Consider the following 19,362-nt stretch of genomic DNA (forward strand, 5'->3'; position numbering starts at 1 on the left):
CTAAATTAATATGTTATAGGTCCGTTCCTCCCAATAAGAGAAGTTGATGCCATCCAACTTCTCAATGTTAAATAATGCAGTAGATGAAGAGTCTATAATGGCTGTAATATGTCATGCAAGCCAAATATCCAAGTATGCTCAATGGCAAGTTAAAACATACTAACTAATTGCAATCGCAAAGCCAAACAATGGCTAAAATAGTATTAAGAGCCTAAAACTAAGACCAATGTACACCAAGCAACCAAGAAGTACATTAAATTCCACTCACTTTACTATTGTACATATATCACACCATCCAAATCATTACAATTTGTAACTTCTTTGTTCAATAAGGGCTAAGAGTGTGTGTTTTATGCATATTGTGTACATCGTGCAAATGATGCTAGCAACCAAGAAGTATAATAAATTCCACTTTGTTTAACTATTGTACATAATATCACACCATCCAAATCATCACCATTTGTAACTTCTTTGTTTGATAAGAGCTAAGAGTGTGTATGCCATGCATATTGTATACATCCTCCAAATGATATTTTTTCAAATATGATATTGAAGGTAATATAACACCTTATTTGATTATCCCTTTTGCTGAATAAGCTTCAAACAAGACCTTAATCATCTCAAATGGTTAGCTAATCCATATGTAAACAAGAAATTCTTGAGTTGTCAAAAAATGTTGTCCAAATTAAATCAGTTATGTTATGTGTAAAATAGAGTACTAAAAATTGCATAAAATCAACTTTATGATTACATAAATCTGTAGCTCTTATTGGGCTCTTTGTTTTGAGCTATAAAGCGCGTCAATCTAATATTAGATGTAAGAGTTAGGGCCAAAATACTAAAGTATTGTCAAACTACTATAGTAGTCCATGACTTTTGCAAGATGCTGGGTATTCACTTAAAATGGATAAAATGGCTCCCAAAGTGAATGGTTGAAGGGTATTTTCACTTTCTTCTCCATCGTACATAGATTTGAGAGGAGAAAAGTAGAAGAGAATACAATTTCCTCTTCTCTTGAAAAGCTTCAATGTTGATCAATCTCTCTAAGCTTCCAAAACTAAGCTATTTGACTTGAAAACCAACCACCAATGGCTACCCAAAGAGTGCCAAATTGGACAATGGAAGTCCTCAAATCAAGCCTCAATTCTCAAGTCGAAATACATGTTTGACTGAGATGTAGAGCTCAATAATGAGAGTAGTACCTCTTTCCAGTTGTGGACAACAAGCATGAATGTTGCAAGAAGAGCTTGAATTTTTGAACTTCACAACAAAGCTTCACTCCTCACATTCCTCGCTCCAAGCATAAATTTCCACAAACGTTGCTTTGATATCATTTGAGAGGGAAGTAATGGTGGAATGTGCGGTAGAACCTATGGAGTGCAAGAGGGTTGAGAAGCACAAGAGAGTTTTATTGGTAAAATGAATGGTATCCTTAGTCTTTGTTATTTTCACTTATATATGACTATGTAATGTGCACTTATACAAGGGGTACTCGCCTAGCTATTGGCCATTAGCCTTTACCCCAACAGGACAACCAAATTTAATAAAGTTAATATCCTTACAATAGTTGATCCCAACTCTCCCTCTCCTCAAGAAATCCTTATGAGTAGTCACTATTATATAGGGTAATTTTCCAGTTTCCTATGAACACGAGGTTCTCTTGCCAAACCTATGACCTTAAGAGAAACCATTGCTTAACCCTCTTCGTAATCGCCCTTGTCCCTTGGAAAGAGGCCAATGAGAGTCCAAGAAAAACATTATTTGAGAAAGATACAGAGAATCGAGAAACATACACAAATTCGCCATTGCACTCTTCTCAAACTAGCAAATCAAGCAATTTGGACATACATTTTACAAATTGACTCTATTTCAAAAAAGAAAAGAAAAAAAGCAAAAATCCTTCTAGATTTAAGTCTCGTAGAAAATCCTCGAGGTAATCGGCTAAATGATAAACCGAAACACCACTTTCCCGGACAATGGGTATCCGCTCGAGTGTGAATCATGCCAGCAAACCGGTATCTTGGTTCGCTGGCCTATAAGAATGCGATCTTGTGGATTTGCCAACGGGTTCCCAACCTGATTCCGAATCAGGGCCTGGTGGGAACATGCCCTTAGTTGCTGGTTCCGAATCAGGGCCTGGTGGGAAGATGTCCTTAGTTGCTCTATCCATGTGGGTGGAGATGATAACGATTTGAGCATTTATTTCAACGCGGGCTTTGAAAGCCCAGTTAGCTTCTCGTTTGACCTGCGCCCCGGGCCGAGAGAGAGAGAGAGAGAGAGAGAGAGAGAGAGAGAGGGGTGACACAGCAGCATGACGAGCGCCATCGCTGGATATGTCCAGGAATGTATCGACTCGATCCGCAGCATCCAGCTCAGACAGCTCTTCATGCAAATCATCGGTCTTGGTCAGTATATCAACAATGCTCAAAGCTAATATTCTCAATTTGATGGACATGTTAGACCCCCTGAATCCCGTGTAAATAATAACTGCTAAATTGCAAAGGAGAGACTACTAAGGCGGATCCTAAAAGGACGACTGCTTGTCTGAACAATCTTCTCTAATAACTGCACAATCTGCTTTAATAATTGCACAGTATGGCAATGGCTAGTTTGTAGTGCTGACAAATCCGGTATTCTTTCAATAAGAGCGAAGATTTTAGGGCGGTAGTGGGGGGCTGTAACAATTGTCATTTCTATCAATGGAGAATCATCACTGTCTCTTCACATTACCACTGGAAGCAGATGCCAGAAGACACCTGAGCTACAGAATTTGTATGGAAGGCATCATGCACGACTGCTTTTTTGCACTCTGGCTAACATATTCCTTCACCATCCGTAGTGCCTGTTAGAATTGCCAACAACTCCATAACTAACAACACATAGGTAGTTGTAGGCTTTACTACCAACCACAGGCTATTTCAATCAAACTGCCTCAAGGAACTTTGCTACTTTTTTATTGCTGTATATCCTACACATTCGGCAAATAGATGTAGCAATCACAGATTTCAAACTGATTGCCTTGTGCTGAGCTTACAGACCAGCTGCCTCATTCTAGAAGATACATCCTGTATTAACCTCTTACGACTGCCAAGCCTAACGCTCCCATGAGCCTATAGACCAGTTGCCTCACTCTTGAAGATACATCATGTAGTAACTTGTTGTGGCTTCCAAGCCTAGAAGGACTAGTCTTGAACGTATTTTGCTATTTTGCTGACATTCCCATGTAACCTCTTTGGATCACATCTCATTACGGTGATTCAAATGGCAGTTTAATTCAAGAGACGAAGATTGAACATGTGATTCACAATTTATTGGTTATAAGTTAACTGTGGATTACTTGATGTGAATGTATGATCAAGAGAGCAAGTAATACACATGTTCATTTGATGAAACAAAAGGACGTGAAAAGCAAAATGCAACTCAAAGGTTGGAACAAAACATAGGGCAAACACTTTGTCACACTCAACTTCCTATGATAGAGGAAAAAAGAAACTTAAATGGATGCAAAATAAATGTATATGGAGAACTCAATAATCCATACTCAGAAGTTAAGTGATATGTATATGGCATGGGCGGTTTTATTGTGTTGAAATTATGTGAAACCATGGGGTGCCATGATCAGAGTTGGGTGTCACCAAAGTGGAGTTCTCTAGCAACATTTTGGGAACAAAATGGAGATGGGTAATCCCCAAAAGAATTTGAAGGAAATGTGCTGGTTTACAAAAGTGAATGAGTAGTAAAAGAAGAAGGCCCCCTCTCGATGTTGGAGTATGGGGGAAGAGCAGATAAGCACCACCCTCTTCTTTCTTGATACCAACTGAGATTGTTAGCAATCTACATTTCATGGGTATTAGGCACATGTATTAGGCTGATATTTGGGTCCTTGTATAGGTGGCTGGGCGCTCATTTAGGGCTGGTCCATTTGTCTCGGGTCTAATCTTGTAGTCTATATGAAACTAGCCTTCCTTTTTGAGAAGGGTGGTGAAATGTGATTTTACAAATGATTACAGCAAGCAATTGTCACATTGAAAGAAACTCAACATTTTACCAACTCAAGAAAAGAGACAAGCCAACATTGACTGGCCCCCAAATTCTTGGTGTTCTTTTGATTGATTCCAGAAGTTGATGAATTACATCATGCAAAGATTTTATCTCTGTAATTGAGAGACTAGTGTGAGAAGTGGAAATCCCTCCAAGCTCCATTGGCTGAAATCTTCCCCAATTCCAGCAAATTGAGTCTCAATCCCTCACAATTTTGGATTAACTTGTTGTCCTCTGCAACTAGCAACCCTAATTTTCAATTTGCCCCTTGATTACGCATCTCGAGGAGCCATTTTGAATTTTCCTCAATTGCATGCAAATCAGTCCTGTTGTAGAACATCAGATTTCATCCAATGGGTTGTCCACTGATTGAAATTACAGCAGCAACCTTCAAAAGGCATTGAGGCATGCATGCATGCATCCCAACTTCCAAGGCAACTGTGCAAATCATAATCCTTACTAGCAAAATCCCAACAACAACACTTAAGGTTCAAAATTGAGGATCTAGGCAGTAATTTTCTTCACTAGATTGCACATGCATCAGGTGTGGTGGAGAGAGGGGTGGTAGGAGAGAAAAATCTTTGTTTTGCTGCCTCCAAGCAGTGACCGGTAGCAATTACCAGCCCAAATGATGCCCAAAAACAATTTTCCGCATCAAAATGTGTCCCAGATGTTGCCTGCATCAAATGAGTGCCCAGCTGAGGTTGTTGGTTGCTGTTTAGGATGTTTCTGATGTTGAATGCTGAGATGGGTGCTCAGCTCCTGTCTCTGCCTCCTCATTGACCTTCAGCTGATGTCTCAGCCCAAAACCGCCCTCTTAACTCCTTTCCGGCCTTGCATGGCATTGGTCATGGCTGAATGAAGTAGCAAACTTGCCCATGCAGAAACTCAGCTTCTAGGCTGAATTTCCAGCCAAAAATAATTCCATAAAATGAAAAATACATGGCCCTGCCCAAGTATTGGCCACTGTCTAGCCTCAATTTTAAATTCCTAAAAAGTCCACAAAAAATCATTTGGGCTCTCGAGGTGGGATAACCACCACCTTTGTAATCTTGATAGGTTCTTGGGCAGCCCTTGAGCACCCATTGACCAATGCCCCAGCTACTTTGGGACGAGATCATTTGGGGAAAAGGGGGGAGCTTTGCTTGGCAATCCCTCTTGGTTCCTATTTTGGGCATGAGAGGAGATGTTAAGCTAAAAATGTGCATTGCACATTAAGCCTTTATTAAGCTTATTAAATAACCCCAAAACTCAAATGCATGGTGTGCTTCATTGTCCCAGACCGTGAACTTTGGTTGGTTCCATCTCTGCTAATAGTGTGCTAAGCCCCTTGCATCCTGGGCTCTCCAGTTTGCCCATCAACTCCAGTTGCTGCAATGACCATTTAAAGGCTACCTACACCATGGTTCTAGCAACTGTCCTCATCACTCCAAACCCTGTTAGACTATTTCTAGTGGCTGCCATCAGCATGACCTGATGGACAGCTGCATTTTCATCTGAGCAGGCTGCCCTGCTGTTGTTCATCGCCCAGAGGTCATCTACACTGGTGCATTTTCATGTTTGCAGGTTGCCCTACTGCTCTTCATCATCAAGAGGCCTTTCCCACCATCATGTTGTACCGATTCAGCGCTCCCTCATCATTGTCCAGTTGCTGGTTCAGTCGTAGAGGCTGCAAATCAGGCCACTCTGATTGCCATGTCATGGAACCAGCTGCTAGCTGCTGCATTTTTGGGTTTTCAGCACTTTTCTTCATTAGGATCAGCTCCAACTGGTGGTTACTGCATTTAGGAGCAGTAGATGACACTCTTTGATACCTCACGTAGCTTGATCCCATGAGTTATTGATTGTTGGAGTGTTTTGCCTTTGAGCATATGCATACATTTATATTCATTAATTCAACATTCATTATTCATTTACTTTCACCTTCTTCTTTCTATTTTCACATTTTTCCTTTTGTCTGAGTTACTGTGTTTTAGTTATGTTCATAAATTATCTGTTTTCTCAATGCAAACCCTAATGTATCTTTATCATGTTAAGTGACGTACCTTATGAGAAATTTCATTTGGTCAGGTGGAGATGGAAGCCCAAGTAGTGCTAAAGTTGCATGGGATGCTATCACTCCAACACAGACCTGGGGGTGGTTTGGGGATCATATAGACCCCTCTTAGACCTGTATTCTTTATTAGGGGAGATATTCTTCTTACAATCATTACCAATGCCACTGGTGGAGAGAGAGTTTACTTTTTCGGTGCAGAAGGATGGCAATCTCAAAAGAGGATTTGGATTAGTTAGGGTTCATACCAGATGCATGGTTGGAGTTATTGTGTGTATCAAAGTGGGCCTCTCTAGAGATAACAATGGCACCTTGGGGATTGGGTTTGGGGAGATCTCTTTGTAGAGAGACCCAATAATGTTCCCTTTTTCAGATACACCATTAGGTTTGGGAGGAGGATCTAGAGTGATGCCAATTGCTATTTAACATTGGATCGGATAGAGTTTCTCATCAGCTTTTGGTTGCCCATAGCTTGTTTGGTTGTACACACTCTTATGCTTTGGTATATAGATTCCATTTCTCAAAATCATCATTTCTGAGCTCATTTGTTCTTGTTCTTTGTTCAGTTGTTTGTGTAATGCTTCCCTTGCTCCATACATGTTTGACGTGGTATTGGAGCCCAAGTGTGGTGGTTCCGGTTCTTTCTACCATTTTTGACTGCTGTTTTAGGTTGCCTACACCTTGCTCAACTGCTTCAAGTCTTCACACTGTCTCTTCACAGTTGGCTTGGGCGCATCATTCTACAGCTAGGCGACATTTGTAAGCTGTTGTTCGATTGATTTTTACTCTCTTAGATGGGAGATGATAGCTAGCATCATTGCTTCATATATTTGGACTGCCAAATGTAGTGATACTATAGATTTATTGGACATATGTTAGCAAAGTATACATCATGGGTTTTGTAGGCATGTATTGGTCCAGCATTGGGGTGGATTTCTTTTTGTATTTTTTTGCAAGTAAAATGTGGCTGATTATACTACTCAAAAGCTGATTACAACGGAGTGCTCATGCTCAACAGACTAGATGGAGTCGATGCAAAGTCACAAATACATCATGTATACAAGCCTCTCAAGGCGGTTTGGGGTGGGATGGGGGCAAGAAGCCATGGGGGGGGGGCGGGGGGGGGGGGTGTATCACCATCTGGGGCTGCCTACCTGCATCATGAAGAACAGGTCCTGGTCGCCCCAGGTGCCGCAGGAAGTGAAAACGGAGCTCTTGACGAGCTCAAGACTTGCCTTGCACTTGGTCCCACCGGCTGCGGAGGGAGTGGATGATGGAAGTCTGGAGCTTTGCCAAAGTCTCTTATACTGAAAGGCTCTCCCCGACAAAAACCTCCTGACAACGTGCCTTTCAGATGTGCCATCCAGTAAGACTCCCTACGATTTCCCATACCTCAGAGTGGTTTGTTGTGGGCTCCAGTACCTGGCGGCTGAGTAAAGCCTCTAGGCCGACCACTCCACAAGACCCAGCCTCAATGATGAATATCGTGTCCTGCATCCCGGCCTCATACAAAAGGTGACGGCTCTAGCTAACTGCCTGCTAGCAGAAAGCTCCCCACGAGATACATCCAAGACTGGGTGCCAAACGGCGGAGAATGCGGCATGCTTCTCTCCACATGAGCTGTGCCGCCTCGCATGACCAAAGGCAGTGGTTTGTAGTTTCCAGAAGTTGCTGTGGGCAGCGTTTACACCTTCCATCCTGTTGCATTTGGGCTAGCCAACTCCCCATCGCCAGACCTCCATGTGCCAAAAGCCATAGGAAATACGATACCCTTCTTGGCCTCCAGCTGTCCCATAGGCGGCGCCAGAAAGTTCGACGGAAGGCATCTGTGATGTTGTGCTCCGCCCAGTATCTGCTACGCGAAGGTGCCCTGTCCATGTCCTCCTGCATCAGTATATGTCTGCCAATCTTGGCTGTGTACTCCAAGAACCTTAGTGGCTTCTTGGTGATCGTAGTGGCCTGCCATAGCCACTCTCCAGGGTCCCACTCCAGCTCATCAAGTGGCCTGCTCTCCCATATCCAGAGGCGCCACTCTCGAAACTCCTCCCAGAGCCCACATCTCCTCCACAGTCCACTCTCCTGAGAGCTCGTGATTGTTCCCCACCCTTGGCTCATCTTGAGCCTCCTCCTTCTCCATTCTCTTCCACTTAGGTTCGAGAGGCCACTTCTGGGTGCTTTCCGGCTTCTTCTTCCGAGCCCCAAATACCTTCTTTGGCATGACCGGCGGCACTTTCTTTTCGTCATTAGATGCTTCGCAGTCCGTGAGCCATGAGTGGTTGGATTCCCTTTCTTTCTCAGACTGGGATTTAGAGGGGTATTTTCTTACTTCGCCCTCAGAGGGGACTTCTAGTTCTTCTTCGGCTTCAGAGGGGGACTCCTACTTCTACTCCTTCCGATTCAGAGAGGCATCCTATGTGCCATGAAGTTCTTCACATATCACCACCTTTCACTTTCGAGGAGTGGCTCTCCTTTGAGTAGTCATTTTCTCTACTCATACCCAAGATCTAGAGGATCTACCTAGATTGGGGCCCTTGGGTCTTCATCAGTGACTTGGTGGCTAGGCCTTCGTATTCCTTCCAACATGGAGTCACGGAGAGCTGATTATCTTCAAAGGTCTCCTTTTAGGAGGTATTCTCAAATTACAGGGTGGATCTTCTTCGTCCCTTGGTCAACATGGAGCCAACTCTCAAGATCGAGTACGGGCATATCCTTATGGTTCTCGACACTACACAAAGTCCGACATTCCTCCTATGCATTGCATGTTTTCATCATCTTTGTACTAGGGCGCTTGGGCAAGTGAACAAATTCCTCGCGAGGGACACTGCCCAAGTGGCACCTGCTGCATTAGCATTCTTCAGCCTTCACCCGTAGTTTGCGTTTTTGCGTTTTTGCGTTTTGCGTTTAGGGTTTGCAGCCCCAAAAAGGGGCTCCACCCTAGATTGATTGTGCCTATTTATAGGCCACTCTGTTATTCATTCCTTATGGTTGATTCATTCAATCCGTCACCTCTTCTCTCCAGCCTCTCCACTACCCTCACACCCCTTCAGGAGAACATTGCGGTTCGTGGTTCGTGGTTCGTGGCTGTCTTCATCATCTTCCTTGCGCTACGGCACCCTTGTTCCCTTGTATCACATTCACTCCATGAGAGAGATCTTCATCATTCCATTCATCAAAGTTTCTTCTCTCTTCTCTTCTCTTCTCCATGTTTGCTGAGTTCACTCCATGTTCCTCCCCGCAAACCCTACTGTCTCGCTGGTATGTCATCTTTTGATAGGAGCCGCTAGAACCTACTCCTAAACAAGATGCAAGGCGGATTGAGCTCACCATCTTCAATCTACATATGCTGGAAAGAACTTGAATTTTCATAAGAATGAAAACCCATTCAAAGCTGCATGTATATTTAAGCTCTTCAATAGAATATGTGTTCTTTTTCTTTTTATAGTATGCGGAAGTTGTGGTAATTTTGGAATAGCTAGCAGTACTGTTTGGTACTTTTGCACTCAACTTATGAATCACTAATGATTATATTCAGGTGTTATGCATGCCCAATTTGCAGCATTCTTACCTAGGATATTGTTGATATTTAAGTGATGTTGTCAAACCTTTTTGTGGGTTTGTAAGCAAGCCACATTTAGTATAGGAGAACTTCGCATGTGCCTCACCAGTGGTTACAGGTTAAAGTACCACAAGAGTGGGAGTTGGTGCAAGGTTCCCCATAGTTATGACTGATCTTATATCAGCATATAAATGGTTTGCCTGGTGCCAAATGGTATAAATAATTATAATGTCGGTTTACTCTTTATTCCGCTTCATCTCATATATTAAAGTTGTGCAATATTCTTATTTATAGTGTTTGAGCATGTGCAGAGAGATCTGCAAGGTTTCTGGAACATATTATAATCTTTTGACACTCTTTTTGCACAGCTATGATTGTTGCATCAGCATTAGTGATCTGGAAGGGGTTGATCCTTTTAAGTGGTAGTGAGTCACCTGTGGTTGTGGTGCTTTCAGAGAGTATGGAACCAGGTTTCAGAAGAGTAAATTTCCAAGTCTCTCTTTTGTTTCTTCTGCATATATATCATCAAGATGCCACTTCAACATGTGAAATGCCTAAGCTATACTTGTTTGTTGGATGGATTGGTGCAGGGTGATATTGTTTTCCTAAAAATGAGTGATGCTCCAGTGCGAGCTGGAGAGATTGTGGTTTTTCGTATAGACGTAAATCTTGACACTTCCATTTTCAGTTTCATTGACTTCATTGCAATGTTATGTAGAGAAGGGAATTGATCATAGTTCGTTTTCTCTCTTACTTGACACTTGATGCTCCATATATATCTGTACACACTCCTCAATCTTTCGGTGCAATATCGGTTGTACTCTAATGAGGTATTGGATTCCTGAAACGGTTTTTTCTGCTTTTTGAGATGTAGGGCCAAGAAATACCAATAATTCATAGGGTCATAAAGGTGAGTTGAATAGTCTTTAGAAACCCTTATAAAAGTTCTGTTTTATCTGGAAATTATGTTACATCTACTACCAGGCAAGGAAGTCCTCCGATATATGTGATCGTTGCAAAGCAATAAAATTGCTTGCAGGCTATCGCTAGTGGAAGATAATTGACCAAGTTTTGCTATTGAATTCTGCAGGTACATCAAGATCATGCAACTGGTGAAGTAGATGTCTTGACTAAAGGTGAAGGACTGGTGAAATAGTTGTCTGCTGCATTGGCTTCTTTTACTGTTGCTAATAACAGCTAATTTACAATATGCATAGTGTTTGTGCATATTGTTGTTCTATATGTGTATGACTATATTTAGTATTCAAAGATGTCGATAAAGATGGTCTTTTACTTTTCAGCCTAATGCACTTAGCTAATTACATGTAGTTCTCAGCTGAATCCAAGCTGTGGCTGTTAATACTATGAACAGGAAGTCGAGTGCTTGTGTTGATATAAAAGCTTACCATGCTGTTTGACTTGTGAATTAATAGCTTCAGTTGAAATCTTAGTGGTGAATAGGAAAGTGCTTACGATTATTAACTGTGGTGCTCTTATGTTTTGGAGAGTATTTGATCTGAATGCTTTGGCACAGAGTGCTGTCAGTCACAGATTGGTGACTATCTGCAAAAATTAGTTTAATATCTTGGTGGGCTTACGAGACCCAGAAAAGCAAGTTGGTTAATGGTATGTGTCATATAGAACACAGAAGTAGAATAACGAAAAGACTAGAATGTGATGTAATGGGATCTGTTGCATTGTGATTGTAGCTCTATCTTGCCTATAAGGGTATCCAACATTAATGTACGTAGAATAGTTGAGAGGGTGGTGAGGAAGTGGACTCCCTCTAGGAAAGATGTAAGTGGTTGTACATTACTAAGAATTAACAGATTGCACATGCACACAGTTGATTATGTAGAGGATTCAGTGGCAGCAGTAACTGCAGAGAATCATGCACACAATTGATTATGTAGAGGATTCAGTGGCAGCAGTAACTGCAGAGAAATGTGATCCCTCCCAAACACAAACCTGGCTGCTCTAATTGATGCAAAAGGCACAAGCAAAACACACAGCAGTCACTGCAAAGGAATGTGATCTTTGCCAAAAGAGATTTGTTTGCTCTAATCGATGCAAATCGCATGAGCAAAACACACAGTATGATTTAATACTGGTAGCAGTGCATTGTGGATGGTCATATTCTGCCTGTGAGGAACATTGGGAGCTTTTACTTGTTTGTTCAGTTTGATCCAATTTGCCCATTTTCACATTCTAGGGTTTTGGTCCTCTTTAACAGCAAGGTAGTAGCTTTAGCAACTAGTCATCTCAGTCACTCTTATGCCTACATATTGAGGCATCTTGTCCTAGGGGGAGCTTATCTCTCTCATCAGACCCTCATCCATGTTGTAACTTGCAATTGTATCTCATGTTTCTCTTATTCAGTGTTTTCATGCCTTCCATGGCTGCTAACGTGACACATGCCTCCACACGCCACATTCTGACACATGTTTCGTAAGGCACTGAAATACATTTGCATAGATGAAATGAACAATCTGAGTACAATCAATCCGTGCACATGATGCATGTACTTTGCTGGTGAGGGTGTTGAGAATGAAAAAGTGAAAGCTGGAATGACTGAAATAACCATATCTGGTGGCTATAGTATAGCTACCCAATAAACCCTTAAATAGGGATGGGTTCAAATAACAAGCAGTGTGGATCAAAGAGTGGTGAACTGCCAAACACAAAGACCTGACGTATGCGTTATTGTTCCCCAGTGATTTATGATGGGGTCTAGAAGCAGGAATCAACCATAAAGGCCAAGCTTTAAAGGCATGCAGTGCTGGAGATTAAAAGCTTGCAAGTTTGTGGGGTTTGACTTGTCAAGCATCCCTTTGCAACATTTGTTCCCAGAACTCCTATGGGTGGAGCCAGCAATTGTAATGTGATAGATGAAGTTGTGGTCTAGAGGGGGCAAGTTATGTAGAGGCAGTCACTCCTTAGGGGTTGTTGCTATGGGCTGTATGGTCACTCTTCTAGACCTTGGTTTTGGTTATGGAGGGCAGCTCACCTTTGCAGATGTAGAGGTAGTGAAGCTCAAACAGTTGGAGGTTACTTAGATGCCCACCTCTCAATTACTGGCCTATTCATATTGTTCCAAGTGCCAATATTGTAAGGCCCCCAAATGAGAAGCCATGACGGGCATTTGACATGGATAGGGTTCTCAGTTTGGACATTGGAAGGGTCTAGCCTTGTAGATCAAACATCTGTTCTATGTGAACTTGTTGACTGTTAGATCCGGTGGAAAAAAGAGTTATCAGAGGTTAGTGTAGTGTATGTCCAAGGCCTTTCATCGAGTGACGAGTTATCTGGAATCCCTATCTTGGAACATTCCATGGAATTTATTATGTTATACTATACGGAAGTTTGGTGGGGTGGTTAGACCACATGGGTGGTAAGCCATGTTGGATTGCCCGCCCATTTATATGTAGACAGATGGTGGTATCCTTCAGTACATCACAACTATTGAGCACTCAGGCCTTCTGCAATAAAAAATTGACTAGTCAAAACAAAGTAGTTTCCAAGGTGGGCATGACTGAACACTATCTATGCAGAAAAGTATGTCACAATCTGAGAATGAAGGATCCAAGCTGAAGAGCATCCCACAAGCTCTTGCTGGTAGTGCGGAGAAACTGATTGTATTCCATCCAGACCATTCTTCAACCTAAACATGGATTATAGTCCCACAAGCTTTTGCTGGTAGTGGGGAGAAACTGATTGCATTCCATTCTGACCATTCTTCAACCTAAACATGGATTATAGTCCCACAAACTTTTACTGGGCGTGGGAAGAAACTGATTGTAATCCATTTCTTCAACCTCATGCACATGAAACAAACTGAACTGAAACATGAAGGCAACAGTATGTATGATATGGGCCTTTGACATCGGTTGTTTGCCCAAACACAGGAAGGTCCTCGTGCTGAAGTAGAGACTACAACATTCTGCTTTCCAATCAGAATCTGTATCAGGTTATGTTTGCAGATACCCCATAAACTGTAGTTTCTGATGCTTGTTTCAAGTTGTTTGCAACTTCATGATGGTGAGCTCATAAAGGGAAAAGGTACAATCCTTGTGCTTGAGAAGTTTGTGAAAGAAAACACAGTACTGGAAGATAACAGTGAACACAAGGACAAGAGAGAAAATAGAGGGAGTAAAATTTCTGCTATATTAAACTGATGCAAACCGATGGCTGATGACTGTCCACTCAAGCTCTCTTTCAAGCTTTGATGGTGTTTTGAACAGATGCAGCATGGAAGAAAGTAATATTTTGGGTTAAGGAGGCCTTCATCACATAATTGTTTCTGAACTGTATTGCTTTATCCTGAATATTGTGCATGAATATAATTTTCTTGAATGGTGGGATTATTTTGTATCATGAAGACAGGTCGGAAATTTAGTATTTTCTCTGAAACTACTTTACCTACACAAGTGCAATTCATAAATGGTTTAGAGTATGTTTTTTGGCGTGTTGCAAATTTGTGATGTTGTGGTGTCCTTCATGTGAGTGACACAAATAGCTTGTAACAGGATAGAATCATGCTGTGTTTACTGCTAGTATTATTTAAGATCATTTTCGTGTTACTGCAAAATTATTGAGAGGCATATGTCCTGATTTAGGTTGCTGTAAAACTTGACTGCAGGAGACAACAATCCTGGAGATGATAGACTCCTTTATGCAAAGGGCCAAATGTGGGTGGACCGACACCACATCATGGGCCGAGCTGCTGGGTAGTCTTGTCTTTCCTTTCCTGTAACAATTTTGGTGACGACTTGTTAGCTAGCTTGAGATGTATCTGCTGTTGTTAAGGAGAGCTAGCTGATGTGTGCTTTTACCCCTGTTGCAGCTTTTTGCCTTATGTCGGCTGGCTAACAATAGTCATGACAGACCAGCCATTCATAAAGGTAGTTTGCTTGTGCGTGTTTGTATAATTTTTGGGATGACCATATTGGCGCTTCTTCTGCATGCCTACTTTACTGTAGTTTTGGTCGATGGTAACAGTTCGTTTGTTCCCACAGTACATTTTGATAGGTGTATTGGGGCTGTTAGTTATCACTTCCAAGGACTAGTTTTGTCAGGATTCTTGCTATAGACTTGAAACACAGGTACTTGGTTTTTACAGCTATTGAGTGTGAGGTTTTGAAGATGAACATGATTGGCTTTACTTTTATTTTGGAAAAGACAAAAAGACATGCTAAACTTGGTTTATGCATTGAGTATTATTGTAACTCACGTCCTGTTCAAAATTTTTACAGGGCTGAATTGTAAGGCTTAACAGTTCTACTCATCAATCAAGTAGCACCCATGGTGCCAAACTGGCAACCTACTCTCTTTAAACTCCACATGAAAGATAATATGGCCTCATGTTCAGTGTATGATCAAGCATATTTCCCTGACATCAAACTGCTCATACAAAATCTTTGAACATGTTGTCAAAAGTTCAGCTGACACAGTACAATAAGGTGGTGCTAAGAGTGGCTGCTTAGATTGCTGACTTTGGGACTCCAGCAAGATCCATTCACTAGAGCATGAAAATCTCAGTTAATTAAGTCAATTCATTGAAGCCTGTTATGCCACAAGTGAATGCCTGAGGTGAGAAATGAATCCAGGTTTCAGAATAGTCGATCCTGAGTAGGGAAATTCCTCCAGTTAAAGATGCCCAGAGTGCCCAGAAAAAATTGATAGTCTTGCTACCGAAGAACATGCAAAAGTTCAATTTGTAAACCTGAGTTGTCATCTCTTGCAAAGTTGCTCTCAAGGGCATAATATTAATGGCAACCCTTATCTCTGCAACTTGCATGATGAACAGTGCTTTGGGTTCAGTGAAAAATGTAGCTGCCAATAACAGCAAGTAAGGAAATAAAAAAGAATAAAAAAGCGTTTGTACTTTAGTGCTGCTATTTGTGTTGGAAGATAGAAAAGCATGTACTCACGGGGTATCCCTTGGAGGATATTTTATGATCACCCTGATAAGTTTTTCTTGTTCCGCTGGACTTCCAACTATCATGCTTGGTTGGCTGGTGGTTTGGTAATTGTGAAGTTTATTGTTAATTTTTGGTCGTAGGATGCTTTTTTGAGACAGTAAAGCTTCATGATTTTGCTGCACTACAACTTTAACTGAACAGGGTTGGCAGTTGCTTTTGGGGGACACACACACACACATGCGCGCGCGTGTGCAGGCACTCCTATGCACACAGCACATGTGCATGCACCCATGCCAGTCCCACTGCCCGCATTGTGTGCCCTATTCTTAGCAGACACTTGTGACCCATCTAAAACTGGTAGTAGAGCGCTCTAAAAAGCTGGTAGCAGAGCTCTCTAAAAAGTTGGCACGTTCCTGATCTCCCAAAGTTGGGACAGAATTAAATCCTGAACAAAAGAGAACCAAAATTTGTACAAGAAACGTGAGATCAAGCCACCTAGGATTCATTCCTTTTTGCATTCTAATTTTATTGCTCTTAGCCAGAGCCCATGCTGCTCTGACAGTTCAGTTATCTGCCAAAGACACGTAGCAAGGATTCTTTCTCACCACACTTGCAAAGTGCATTGCCCCAATTCCTTTAATAAAGCTTATCTTTTGAATGGAGAACACCCAAGAATACCCTCCAAAGAAAGAGCCTTTCCTTCAGTGGCTGATGAGATTTATATATTATTGAGCAGAATCCGAATTTCACTTGCAGAACAGTCAATATCCGATCTTTTTTGACCTTCTCTTTGACATCCTAAGGTTCTCTGAAGCATTTTCTTGACCTTTTGGTCTGGAAGGCTTTTCCATGATCAATGCCCAAATGCTAGAGTTCTTGATAAAAGAAAAACTTTTACAAAAGATGAATCAATGAGACTCAGAACTAAACTCCAAGTGATTCTCACATTGCCAAGTTAATTCCTTGATGGTATCATATGAGATAGGCTCCCACCACTGATTAATTGAGCTGGTTGAGTAATGCTCAATTAAGCAAGGAGTCACTCATCCTTCCGAGTTGTTCAGCAAGAGGAGATGCAGCTTTAGAGCAAAACAGACTCTTTGAACTCCATGAACCATTTGACAATTTAAATCACTCAGCATCTTGCCACAGATGATTCAAAGATCCACAGAGATTCTTCTTGTAAGCTATAAAAGCTTGAGTAATGGTAATCAAGCTCGACCAAATTCCACTTTTCAGAAAACTTACGGTTGCCATGCCATAACATCTCTATTGTCGAATCAGTCCAAGAAACCCAGAGCTCCAACTCTCTCTTCAGTCCGTGAGCCTTGTAGCTTGTTCCGACAAAGATGGCTATCTTGCTAAAACTTCAGGTCTCCTGAAAAAACAGGCAAGGAGCTCTTACAATTTCTTAATTGCGCTTGAGCTCCACACATCGTGCTCTTCTCAATATTTGGGATCAGTAAGAGAGTACATACGGGCAAGGAAACCAACATACGAACGAGGCGACGTTTGCTGATAGCAAAGAGCAGTGACCACGAAGGGCACCCGTCTCTTGCTGATCTTTGCTTGAAACAGTAGCCAACAAGCTTCAAAGCCCCATCGACAAAGAGTTGAGGAGAAGAGCGTTCCGGCAGAGACTGGCAAGTTATGGAGAGAAACCCATGGCTTGTATTCAAAGGCTTTTTCAATATCTGGTTGCAGCACAACCATTTCCTATTTCTATATGCGATTCTCAGCCACAATAGGACCTTAGGATGTCTTTGATGATTTGGTTTACCTTTTGAGTTTGGCCAACCATCAATTTGTAAATGATAAATAGTATTGAACCATAGCTTGGTTCCCATGGCTTTGGAATAGACAAGTCCAAAACTCCGATGTAAACTTGGGGTCTCTACCTTTGGCTATATACTCTCTGGCAGTTCATGAAGCCTATAATATCTATTTGATAAAGATCTGTGCAATGTTTGAAGATTTGTAGGGCATCTCGATTGGAATCAAGTGAGCAACTTTGGTCAATATGTCTACCACTATAATGATAGAGTCATATCTACTAGTAGTAGTGGGTATTGTGAAGTTCATGTTTATAGACTTCCACCTTGACTCTTTGGCAAGCTAGGCATTGGGTCACATACCACAATATACCTCTTGTCGTTCTTGCCCAATGATAGTTCTTATGAATTGCGTGAATTTCTTGGGGTGGATAAACCCTTGTTCAATTAGTTGTCTTAGTTGCTTGTTAAGCTTGATTACTTTTGGTTCAAATATTTTATACAATCTTTTGGATATCCATTTAGCTTTAGAAATTAGCTCTATTTTGTGGTTAACTTATTAGTTTGGGGGTAGTTATGTTAGCTCTTTTGGAAATGCATTATCAAAAATGTTAATCCATGAAGGTAATGTGCCTCTCGTGTTCTTCTTAACCTTGTTCAGTCTAATCATATAGATGGGTTGTTTCTTTCTTAGCTCTTTTTGAAGTTGGTTGGCTTTGGCTAGCTTGACTTTGGTCCTTCTAGATTTTCCTTATGTCTTTACAATGTTGCCTTGCAAGTCTTGGAAGATACCTTTCTTTTTGGTACATAGGATTTGAGCATTGTTTTTCTCGAGCTAGTCCATGTCCAAGATGTTGTTATAACACCCTAGTTGTAAGAATCAAAATTCAATTTTGGTTTTTTGTTTGTCCAAAAAAAATTGTATCTTCCTTATAGTTTTAGTGGAGGTGATTTTCCCCCCCCAGTAGAATTCTATAATCATTTCTATAGCCTTGAAATATAGATGTAGCATCTTAACTATACTTGAAGTAAGAAAAGAATGAGTACTTCCAAAATCAATAAAGACTTTAAGGGACCTATCCATATAAGTCATTGATATTTGGATGATGGAACATTGATCGCCTGCTCCCTTGTTTTCAATAGCCACATTTAAAGTTCTTGTTCGATTTCTTCTCCTAGACTCTTCTTCTTCCGGATGTTCTATCATAGGGTTTACTCGGGCTCCGATCACTCTTCATTGCTTACAATCTCTAGTATTACTCTTGTTTCCATGGCCTCTTTTGATTGATTGGTTTTAGGTTTGTAGTTTGATGACCGTTCATGTAGTCAATAGTCTTTTCCATTGGTTGCAATGGTTGTTGCTTAGCCATCTTGGATATTGAGTAATACCATTAGCCTACTTGTTAGTTGTGGTGTTGTTCATGTGGCCTTCACAATCTAGATAGTTTCTTTCCTAGTTATTGTTTTTGGAACGGTTCCTTTGATTGTTTTGGGCAATCTCTTTGGCTATTGGTTTGGCTTACATGAGGGCATTTTTAAGAGTTATAGGTCTCATCAACTTGAGACAAGTCCCAAGAGGAGGATTTAGATCTTGACAAAATGTCATGATTTGCTGAGTTGCCATCAGTGGGTGGTGCACACTTTTAGAGAATCACATACTTAGAGTAATAGCCTTCCAACAACTTTGCTAATGAAGGAGATAAAATTCATTCATCTTGATGGATTTGAAGGATGAGGGCAAGTATCATCTGTTGATAACTTCTTTGATTTCTTTCAAGATATGGAAAGCTTCAATAACCGCACTACCTTGGTACAATTGTTTCCACTAGAGGTTAGCCTTGGCGATGAGACGGATACGTGCAGTCTCATGGATTGATTTGCAGTAGTGATTTTAGTAGCCTTGAATCAATCATCCATAATTAGGATCTAGGCTTTTGCATCTTGTTCTACCTTGGATCCTTCTCAATTAAATTTTAGTGGCGAGTTATGCTTTAGGAGGAATTTCTTTTCTTGAAGCTC

At 41.3% G+C, this 19,362-nt stretch overlaps 1 protein-coding gene across 1 annotated transcript; it reads left to right on the forward strand.

Moving 5' to 3' along the window:
- The first annotated feature begins 2,076 nt into the window (after window positions 1-2,076).
- LOC148020230 (uncharacterized) lies at window positions 2,077-15,545 on the forward strand. Its single transcript, XM_087700554.1, has 9 exons — window positions 2,077-2,405; window positions 10,019-10,131; window positions 10,241-10,312; window positions 10,525-10,560; window positions 10,741-10,786; window positions 14,290-14,377; window positions 14,494-14,551; window positions 14,666-14,752; window positions 14,903-15,545. Exons 1-8 carry the CDS (start codon window positions 2,312-2,314, stop codon window positions 14,714-14,716), a joined length of 558 nt encoding a protein of 185 aa, XP_087556680.1. The 5' UTR covers window positions 2,077-2,311; the 3' UTR covers window positions 14,717-14,752; window positions 14,903-15,545.
- The last annotated feature ends 3,817 nt before the right edge of the window (window positions 15,546-19,362 follow it).

The sequence above is a fragment of the Lygodium microphyllum genome, chromosome 19 (genome assembly GCF_053477565.2).
Source record: "Lygodium microphyllum isolate KBCC chromosome 19, Lygodium_microphyllum_v1.1.10, whole genome shotgun sequence".
NCBI lineage: Eukaryota > Viridiplantae > Streptophyta > Polypodiopsida > Schizaeales > Lygodiaceae > Lygodium > Lygodium microphyllum.